At 41.3% G+C, this 10,771-nt stretch overlaps 1 protein-coding gene across 6 annotated transcripts; it reads left to right on the top strand.

Annotated features, from left to right (window-relative positions):
• The first annotated feature begins 1,383 nt into the window (after nucleotides 1-1,383).
• Nucleotides 1,384-8,553, top strand: LOC119069891 (nuclear pore complex protein Nup98-Nup96). 6 transcript variants are annotated; one of them, XM_037174084.1, is made up of 14 exons: nucleotides 1,384-1,472; nucleotides 1,800-1,997; nucleotides 2,061-2,207; nucleotides 2,280-3,509; nucleotides 3,570-3,726; nucleotides 3,799-4,057; nucleotides 4,123-5,292; nucleotides 5,373-5,472; nucleotides 5,529-5,923; nucleotides 5,985-6,231; nucleotides 6,308-7,065; nucleotides 7,127-7,796; nucleotides 7,863-7,975; nucleotides 8,045-8,553. In XM_037174084.1, the coding sequence occupies exons 2-14, from the start codon at nucleotides 1,892-1,894 to the stop codon at nucleotides 8,351-8,353; spliced, it is 5,661 nt and encodes a 1,886-aa protein (XP_037029979.1). In that variant the 5' UTR covers nucleotides 1,384-1,472; nucleotides 1,800-1,891; the 3' UTR covers nucleotides 8,354-8,553. The 6 variants fall into 6 exon arrangements, with proteins under 6 accessions (XP_037029979.1, XP_037029985.1, XP_037029981.1 ...); XM_037174090.1 differs by having other exon boundaries at nucleotides 5,535-5,923; XM_037174086.1 differs by having other exon boundaries at nucleotides 1,453-1,659.
• Nucleotides 8,554-10,771: the final 2,218 nt, after the last annotated feature.

Genomic DNA, 10,771 nt, shown 5'->3' on the forward strand with positions numbered 1-10,771 from the left:
AGTGGCCTCAAGGCTGTATACAGTGTTTAACGAGAGCGATTTTTGACCACTTTGTTTAAACTGGTCTCGGGGTCACACGTCAAAATGAGAGAAATCACATACAAATTTAAACTGGGCTCAATTCTCAATTTCTTTTTTCATTGATGAATATTTGACAGCTGACCCCGAGACCAATTAAATTTAACTGGTTTTCGCTCTCCTTAAACACTGCATACTTTGGGGAAGTCACGCAGATACAGATACGCGGGTTACACACCACAGTTGATGATAAAATGGCCGTTTTCATACAAAAATTCACCTACTCTAATGATTCGTCGTCTTGATGATGTGGTGACATTTTTTACATGTAAAATCATCAGAAGTGGTGTGTTCCCGCGTATCTAATAAAATGGCGGTCTGCGTGACCTCCTCAAAGTATACAGCCTTGGCGTGCCCTGACATGTGTGCTATGGTTTAATACATTTGTCAAGTAAACGGAATGAAAACGGCAAGATCTTTTTGAATGTGAAGCCGCCTTTAAACTCTCCACACTCAACAGATGTCATCCATAGAACAATAACAATAACTTATTTTTCTGTCTTATTTTGACAATTGCATTGTTAATAGTGTTGAGGTTATGGCTCTATGGATGACTGTTTGACATTTTGTTCACCGTGGAACCTATAGCTTCCGTTTATGCGACAGTTCGTTTAGGTAATAGGAAAGAGGCGAAGTTTACTGTATGCAAGCAATATAATAAGAATTTTTCTCAATTCACTAAGTCCACGGAGTTACACTCCAGAGTTGTGAAGATCAAAGTATATAAACACTGAAGGTAATGCAAATGTGCAAAAACATGCGGATCCATAGCTTCAGGTGAATTTGTGGATAGTTAAAGGTATATTGATACACATACGTACATAGGTACACAGTTCATAGGAAATTCACCCGAAAGTTTGGATCCATATTTCTTGCTATTCCCTGAGTCACCTAGGTCACGATGGCGGTTTTCTATGAAAACATCTCTGACCTCAGCATCGAACCAGTATTTCCAGTTTCTGTCATCGTAAAAATCACACGTTTTTGCCTTCTCATCACACTTGTCTAATGCCTCTGATTTGATAGTAAATTCAACTTTTGGATATTAAATTCAAGGTTCTGAAAGAACAGGTTAAGACACATCTGAGTTGATCACGAAGGCGGTGAAGGCGGTGTCTTAACCTGTGCTTTCAGAACCTTGATTAAATTAACATCAGCGCCAGCTTTTCATCTCTCGACTGTACTCACACAAATACAGATAGACGGCTTGTTGCCGTTTCTTTTCATAATCGTTCTTTACTCCTACCACTCCCAATGATAACTTGATCGTTCCTCTATTCACAATCATACTTTTTCCTTTAAATTTTCGCGCTTCTGAATTTCGATTTCGGACACGAAACATCATACGCCAAATAAAATTTTACTGGCGCAAAGCGACACACAGAATTAATTCGGTAAAGTTGATGTTCATATTTTTTCCATTGAATTTGAAGCTAAACTTAGTAATTCTATGGTGCAATAACAGTAAATAAATACAGTGACAGAAGCTAAATCGTTTCGTGATTGACAAACGTAATTGACGAGTAAAGTGATTCTACTAGAAATACGCAATTTGGTGGTGCGCTTTAATTTTATATTTTTGGTGTTCCAATAGGGAAATTAAATTTCAGCTCAAAACGTTTTTTTTGTTTTCGTTAGTTTAAATTGTACGTTTGATTGTCAATCGACCCACAGTTCCTCCTTTCAATACGTTTCGATGTGATAAATTTTGCCTGTTGCAGATAAAATCGAAATCCATATCAATCGTACAAAGTGTGGTTATGTCAACTCTGTCAAATTATCACTGAGTGCATTTTTTTGAACAAACTGAAAAATGTTTGGTGGATCGTCAAAACCAACGTTTGGCACTACACCAGCAAGCGGTTTCGGATTCAACAATACAGCGACGACCAGTCCATTTGGTACACAACCGGCGTTTGGTAAATGTTTTTTTTGCGAGGCAAAATAATTGGCCGAATTTGAACAAATTGATTATACTAAAGGTAAACCAGCTACAACAGGTTTCGGCCAACCATCGGCATTCGGACAACAATCGAATATGTTTGGTACGACACAGCCGAGCGGTCTATTTGGTGGTAATCAGGCACCTGCCTTCGGTTCAGCGCCGACACAACAATCGGGTTTCGGTGGTTAGTTACGGCAATCCAAATGTTATTTCTGTCCGATGGTTTGCATTCCCACTAAATCGCATTCATTTTCAGCATTCGCCCAACAGCAACAGGCAAACAACACTTTGTTCGGCTCATCAATGCAACAAAATAAACCGTCAATTTTCGGACAGCCGTCAACATCGGCATTTGCGAAACCTGCTGGTGCTTTTGGATTTGGATCGCCACAGCCACAAACATCATTATTCGGGCAAGCGAGCACATCGACTACAGCGAATGCCAGTTTTAGTGGATTTGGAACGAATGCTACGAGCGGTGGACTTTTCGGTGCTACAGCAACTCCAGCGTTCGGACAATCACAACAGACTGGTGCAAATGGCTCTGCTATTGTCAAGTATCAAGCACTCCACGGTACAGACACGTTGATAAAGGGCGGTGCGTCGACTACTGTCAACACGAAGCAGCACTGTATCACTGCTATGAAGGAATATGAATTGAAAAGTCTGGAAGAGATCCGAATCGAAGATTATACGGCCAATCGTAAGGGACCTCAAGCTGGTGGTATTCCAGGAAGTTCCAGTGGACTGTTTGGTGCAACTGCTCCAAATGGTGGAGGATTATTCGGTGCTCCAGCTTCTCAACCATCTACTGGACTTTTCGGACAACAGCAACCGGCAGCAAACACATTAGGTGGATTTGGTGCACAACCTGCAACAAACACTTTGGGTGGTTTCGGTCAACCACAATCCAGTGCATTCGGTCAAGCACAGCCGGCACAATCAACCGGGCTATTCGGTAAATCTTTTGCTGCGCCTGCAACATCAACAGCTTTCGGTGGTTTTGGCACAGCAGCACCGGCCAACGCCAATATGTTTGGAGCGAAACCGTTCGGCCAACAATCAGGTAGTCTATTTGGAGCTACGCCCCAAGTGTCGGGTGGTTCTACATTCGGACAACAGCCTACAACGGGATTCAGCGCTTTCGGTCAAACCTCAGTCAACCAACCGGCACCACTCTTCGGATCGAGTGCTACAACCAATACTGGGTTCGGCATGGGCCAAACTTCAGCTCCGAATACCGGATTCGGCGGCTTTGGTGCCACCAATACAAATGCTAATGCCGTTGGTGGAGGCGGACTGTTTCCACAACAAAAGCCTGCAACTGGTTTCGGTGCTGCTCCCGCTTTTGGTGCACCGACATCTACATCCACAGGATTCGGTAGCTTTGGACAGCCCAACACCTCCGGTTCAATGTTCAACAATACGTTCAACAAAACAGCATCCACACCGTTTGGTGGCTTTCAATCAACAGCACCGAATATGGGTAAGCGGTTTGTTGTTCTTACATTTTCGTAATTTCAAATGGTCTCTTGCTTGCGTTTAGGAACTGGCCTTGGACTAGGAGCCAACAATTCATTATTTGGTCAAAATAAACCTGGAAGCTTGTTCGGAACGAATACAGCTCCAACTGGTGGCTTGTTCGGTTCCAGTTTCGGACAAACGAACACATTGGGTGGTCTAGGCCAAAACACCATGGGAATGTAAGTTGTTTTGTACCTAAAACGCGAGCACTGAATTTCAGATTTTCTTCTTCTTCATTTTATTCGATCTAGGGGACAAGGACTGGGAATGCAACAGCAACAGGTTCCGATTCATCAACAAATATTAGCGATGACAACTTCACCGTACGGTGACAATCCCATTTTCAAAGATCTAAAACCAGCGTCCGGTCTGAGTGAAGATGCGTTACGACCAACAAATCCTGCCGCACAGAAAGCCATCCTGGAGTCATCATCGTCAAATCAATTCAAAGTGACGCCAACTGTTGGCAGCGGTTTAAAAGTCAAACCAATTCAGTCGTCCCTATCAAAGGTTGGTATCCGCTTCGTCGTAAGACGTTCGTCGTCTTCATACAGTTTTTATTTTTCGAATTTCAGAAATCGCTGTTCGGCGGCCTAGAAGAATTCGACAGTTCGGTTGAAGAGAGTTTTTGCTTAAAACCGAATGCTAAGCGACTCGTCTTAAAGCCAAAATCAGCTCAAAAGGTATCGCCCAACCATACAAGACCGCTTCAATCTACTCAAAACACGTCGTTCACCGGAAACTTCGAGAATGCAAAGCATTTGACCAGTTCGAATTCGAAAGACAATGCAGACGCCGAACAATCTTTTAGCAATCAAATACCAACAAATCTATCAGCGCAAAATACAGACCAAGAAAATGTACGTCGTGTGTCTTGGCTGCATTCGAAGGCGTTGGAAAAGGTGGCGAAACCTAGACTGTCCGATTTCCATGAAAATACGATAAAGGAGCTGGTCACCACACCAACATCTAAAGACTCAACGAAGCAAATATCAAAGTCAACCACCGCGTCGCCTTTGACCGGTGAACATCAAGCAGCAAGTGCACGAGACAGCAACTCATTGACATTCGATTTGACACATACCCCAGCATCGACGGACAGTTCGTTTGCTTCGCATTCATTTCTGGATGACACAAATCCTGATTTGTCGTTGATAAATGTGGCTCCGAATGCGGCTGGTGTTATTTTGACACGAGCTAAATACTATACGATCCCATCGCTAGATAAATTGGAAGATTTTATGAATGAAGACGGCAGTTGCATTGTGCCGAACTTTACAATCGGTCGCAAAGGTTACGGCAATGTGTACTTCAATGAGCCGATCGATTTAGCCGGCTTGAATTTGGACGAGCTGGTTCATTTCCGGCATAAAGAGGTTATCATCTATCCGGATGATGAGAACAAGCCACCGGTGGGAACGGAACTGAACCGTAAAGCGCAAATAACATTGGACCAAGTGTGGCCACATGACAAAACATTGCATGAAGCAATTAAAGACAAGGAACGGTTAGATCTAATGGACTATGAAGGTCATTTGCGTCGGGTGTGCGAAAAGCATGACACACGGTTCATTGAATATCGGCCCGAAAGTGGAAGTTGGGTATTTCGCGTTGATCATTTCTCGAAGTACGGGCTCAGTGATAGCGATGAGGACGACGCACCAGCTGATCCGAAAAAGGCAAAACTTGCTACTGTTACCGGTACCGGTGACAATGCGAATCGAAATTTGGTGGATGTGGCTAAGGTAAAAACCGCAATTTCTATCATAAAAGTGCGCAGGCAATTCGAATTTCGAGTGACCCTAACCCTCTTCATCCATTATAGGTCGCAGCAATTGGAGGCTTAGCAAAACCCAATCAGACAGTAGTCAATGATATTCCACTAGCGAATCACAGTCTCGGTGGTTTAACGTCGCGTTACGATCGTATGTTGATTCGTCTACCATAAAATGCAGAGCCGTATTCTAACGGAATCCTTTTGTTACAGAGCACATCGACGACTACAATTTGTCGCAGCATCGCTTTCAAGCACGAAGCCCATCAACATCACTGGCCATGGACATGGGAACAGATTCACATAAACTTCAATTGATGAAAGCGTCGTTTTTCGCTGACGACGACTACGATGGTAAATCGGTTATATCGGAACAATTAGAAGGTCGAGACAGTCCCGATCAAATTGTGCCAAGTAGACCGGGCATTCGAAGTCATTTGTATTCGGCGCCATCTTCAGTGCATAGTTTATCGCGTGGGTTACCCAGCACCACTAGCTCAATTTTGGAGATACCCGTTCCGAATCTTGTCGTTCCAGCGTTTGACTGCTTTCAACACCCGGATTCGGTTAAGGATGTGGGAATGAAACCGACGGAAAATCAGGTAGAAAACAAGGTGAACGGTGCAGGTTGGTCGTCAAATTTAATGCATCTATCACTTACAGTCCACCAAAGTAGTTCGACCAACCGGTCCGCGATCAGTGCCACTCGTCGTCAAACCGAAAGTGGCGTTAATTCGCTTCCCCAACACGGTTATACCATTCGAAAAGTCTATTGCTCGACAGTTGAATGGACGATGTGCGTCTGATGTTGCACTTATGCGATCTAGGGGCTTTAAAGTCGGCTGGGGACAGCAGAATCGAATTTTTGTTCTCAGTACCATTAACAACAACCATCATTTAGTAAGCAAAAGTAAGTAGTTCAGTAGTAGATCGACGCATAACAACAAAATTCCAACTTTTCCATTATTTTATCTGTGTTTTAACAGCCGTTGACTTGGATCAACTGGGCAGCCTATTCAGCGGTCGAGCAGAAGTGGACAATTCTGGAAATATCGTTCAAGGACTACAAATAGCATCAATGAAGCAAATTCCATCATTCCACGAATCGATCGAGAATCATTTAACGGTTCAACTGAAATTTAGCACCAAAAATCGAGTGGCCGGCAGCGACTGTCCGTATTATCAGAGCAACAGCGGTACGCAGATCATCAACGAACACTTGAATATAGCGAAAATTAATGTTAAACTGAACGACGTTGGCGATTATGTGCTGAGTGTTTGGTCACTAGTGAACGCGTTATGGGGAGAACAGGAGGAATTGGATGGACTGGAAGTAAATTCACATTTGACGATAATGAGACGAAAGGAATTGCTGTCAGAATGGCTGGAAGATGTTGTCCCCGGTAAAGCAAACAAATCGATGGACAATTTAGGTGACGGTGACGGTTATTTAAGTCATCTGCTTCAACTATTAAGTTGTCATAAAGTGGAGGATGCGTGCGAGTTAGCATTCAATAATAACGATATGAATTTGGCTCTGCTTATGGCACAACTCTCCAGTGGACCAACCGTTAGACAGCTGATTCAACACCAATTGTCCACTTGGCAAGAAGTTGAAGCTGATAAATTCATAAAGAATCCGCGACTGAAAGTAATGATGTTAGTTGCTGGTGTCCCATTGCTGGCATCGGCCAACGGACCGATCAACATATTTGAGGACATGGACTGGTTAAAGGCATTTGCAGTGAGTTCATTTTGATTTTTTACCTTTGAATAACAATTTTTACGCAAGTCTCCCTTTGCAGACAATTCTTTGGTACATCAGTTCGGCTCCGTCATCCATAACGGACTCCCTGTGCGCGTACGAAGAATTTTACCAAGCCGACGAATTTCCTGCCGAACCGCCAATGCCACCGTACAATGGGAAATACGAACCGTGCGCCAATAACACTGTAATGGACCTTCGATATCACATACTTAAATTGTACTCAAAGCGTAGCCATCCAATGGAAACGATTTTGAATCCAACCACCTACACCGCCGATCAAATGGATTTCCGCTTGAGTTGGCTGCTATTGCAAACACTGTCGTCGATCGGTTACCATCACTGCTCCGAATTGTCGGCAGCCCAGTTGCATGTATCGTTTGCTAGTCAGTTGGAGAATCACGGAATGTGGCACTGGTCCATATTTGTTCTGTTGCACATCGACAATCCGAATCAACGGGAATCGGCCGTACAAAACCTTTTATACAAATATGTGTCGCTGTCGCAAGACGATGATTATTTGGAAAAGGAGCGGTTCATCGTTAACGATTTGGGCGTGCCGGACAAGTGGATATGTTGGGCCAAGTCGGTCAAAGCAGGTGTCCAAAATAAGTACCATAAACAAGCGGACTATTTGTTGAAAGCAAAACAATGGGCTGCTGCACATGATGTCATCATGAAGCACTTAGCACCAGATGCCATCATCAACGGTAAAATTTTGATTCTTTTTTTTTACTTTTGATTCATACGACCCTCAACATGAATTCAATTTACAGACGACATCCCATACCTCAAGGAACTATTGGATCAATTAGAAAATCCACGCCTAATTCCAAACTGGTCAAACGAGGGAATGATTCTGATCGATTATGTGGAAATTATGGAAAAGGTATGTGTACCGCAGCATTCGTAGTTCACTCTTTCATTCACTGTATTGTCTGTCTATTCCCACTTGCAGTACGAAAGTCTTAAAACAATTCATGAGGGCGACATCGAAACACGCTGGGAAGGACTGAAGCCCCAGTTGAACGAACTTTGTTCGCGCATCAGTCTGTTTCCCTGTCCGACAGCCAAACATCGTTTGTGTCAAAGTGAAATTGCACAAAGATTAGCCAACTTAATAAGCGGAATACGAATCGTTTGTCCGGATTTGAGTCCGTTGAATGAAATGAAGATAACGTTAGGAAAATTACCGTTGCCACAGGAATATGCACAACAGAAATTGAGACTCTTCTTGGACGATAGTTCGTTGATGGAAATGTTGTGAATTTGACTTTTTTGATATAAACAATTAAAAAGAAACGCAAAATTCGAAAAACAATTTTTTTGTAAAGCAAAGCAAAGTTATTTTTGTAAGTAAGCCAATAATCCTGTTTGATTGTTCATCTTATTCGGTAATAGAGATATTTGGTACGAATTGTTAAAATTGCTCCACGATGAAACATTTAATAAATGTAAACAAATTTATTTCCATCTTTTTATTCCATTTCAATATATTTAGGATGCTTTATCAATTCCAAAAATACCGCAGAACCAAAAAGTAACAACGACCTAACGTGAACGTTAGTGAGTGCGATTTTTGAGTATCCTACAGTCGGTTGAATCAATATTGCTGCAACAATAAATTTTACTGACATTGTCCAATGAATTGCGTACGGCTATCGTGGCGATTCTTCATCAAAATTTCGGTAAACATTCAAAGTTTTATTTGGGAATTCTTCAGTTGAATTCACTTTGAGTTTCCCAAAACCCACGTCTTGATACTCATCGCAAAGCTTTTATAATTGTCTACCACCTTTTGGGTGGGTCGGGTCCCTTGTCTGATGTTGTTTTTATTTTACTAATTTATGTGTCTTCTTTCGTAAAATACATATTTTTAGTTGCAACACCCTTGCGAAGGGAACACCGTTGGCACTTGCGATAATTTTCTTTTTTGCAAGTAAAACACATTACGTAATTGTTTGGAGATTGTTACTTTGCCACGAGCGATTACAGCACTCGCCTTCGGCTCTGGCTATAAACCTACCGGTCGGCAAAATAAAAATCTCCAAACAAGGTCGTAATGTACTAATTCCTATATGTCCTATGCAAAAGTTAACTATTGCATAGAAATTTGCACCCTGCGAAAATGATCCATTACATACAGACTAGAAAAATTTCTATCATCAACAATTAAATGACTAATTTGACTCAATTTTATCAACACACTTACTATTGCAAAGGTGTTGTTTAATGGGTTTTGAATGAGCTTTATTGCACCCAATATCGCTTCAAATGTAAATGTATTGTGGAAATATGGACAAGAGGGACGTTCAACAATGTCCGAGAAAATAATAATGGTAATTGTCCTATTCACCGCTAGATCGAAAAAAAGTTCCACAGCACGTTCAATTGAAACCACTTTCCAGTTTCATTTGAAAAGAGATAAAAATAAGAACTAAGAAGATAGAATTTAGCTGAAAAAATATCAGAGAAATGATAGTAGGTGGCGGGATTGCCGAAAAATCGTCAGAATTCCCCGCAGAACTATAGACTTGTATAGGGAATTCAGTGGACCATAAAGACGTCCCTTATTTTTAGGAACTGACCTCTGGTGACTTGTTAAAAGTTAAAATTTTAGCCGAAAAAATGGCTAAAAACGTAAGAAATGTCTTGAGTCTCGAACAAAGAAGTGCTAAAAACGTCAAGATTCTAAATTATTTTGGTGGGTTACTCCATAAACAGTCACAAAAATAATTTCATCCTGGACCGGGACCAACAAAATAGTTATGTCACACGAAATAGCTTTCGTAAAAGTAAATTAAAATTTTCATCAGGAAAATCGTCAATAAAACATCCCAAATAAGGAACTTTCCATAATCCTTGAACCGAAAGTAGAGAGAAAGTAGTGAAGAAATGTATGTGCAAGAAACACTGGAATTAGTATCCCAAATTATAGCTAAGTATCTTTTATTGATCTAGTTATAACTTTAAAAGTCCTTACAAGGACACACATGACTTTCTCAGGCAATATCTCAAGCTCCTGAACATGAACTTGAACGTAGCTTTCGAATGACACCTTTTTTATGAAAAATAAATTGGAAATGGCCAATGAAAATGGCCTCGAAGTTGATAAATTTTCCGGTACAGAAAAAGTTCTTCCATGAAATGTGGTAATGAGCCATACTTACCAAAACAGAAGAAATTTTTCAAAAAAACATTGTTGTTTCGGAGAAATTCGACTTTGAAGTCTTTTATTAGAATGGCTTTTTCGCCCGGCCGGAAAAACGATTTTCCATTTTCCGTAAAAAAAATTTGTTCCACAACTTTTTATGCCAAACAAGATAAGACAATGAAAATTTCTTAATAACGTCAATCGCACGGAATTACATATCGACCTGCACTAAATTTTCGTTGTCCGTTGCACACTTACTATGAAAGAATATTAACATCCTACATGATCTTGTTCTGTGATTTGAAATACCGTCCGCTGTTGTGCATGTAGTAGTGTTTTATTAATGATGCTTATACCGTCCTATTAATAGGACGTTAATAACAACATACCTTTCGCTTTGCATTAAAAGTATTACAAGAGAATGCATACCATCACGGTGGGGTTGAACAAAACTTAAATAGAGTCGTGACACCACCTCTGATTTTTTTTCATGTTCTTATTGAGGGACCCGAGTACTATAAGGAACCACAT

The sequence above is a fragment of the Bradysia coprophila genome (genome assembly GCF_014529535.1).
Source record: "Bradysia coprophila strain Holo2 chromosome X unlocalized genomic scaffold, BU_Bcop_v1 contig_416, whole genome shotgun sequence".
Taxonomy (NCBI): Eukaryota; Metazoa; Arthropoda; class Insecta; order Diptera; family Sciaridae; genus Bradysia; species Bradysia coprophila.

Coding starts and splice junctions, on each gene's coding strand:
- LOC119069891 (XM_037174084.1), top strand. CDS start 1,892: ATGTTTGGTGGATCGTCAAAACCAACGTTTGGCACTACACCAGCAAGC. Junction 5,293..5,372: donor ATTTGGTGGATGTGGCTAAG/GTAAAAACCGCA, acceptor CATCCATTATAG/GTCGCAGCAATTGGAGGCTT. Junction 7,976..8,044: donor ATGTGGAAATTATGGAAAAG/GTATGTGTACCG, acceptor TCCCACTTGCAG/TACGAAAGTCTTAAAACAAT.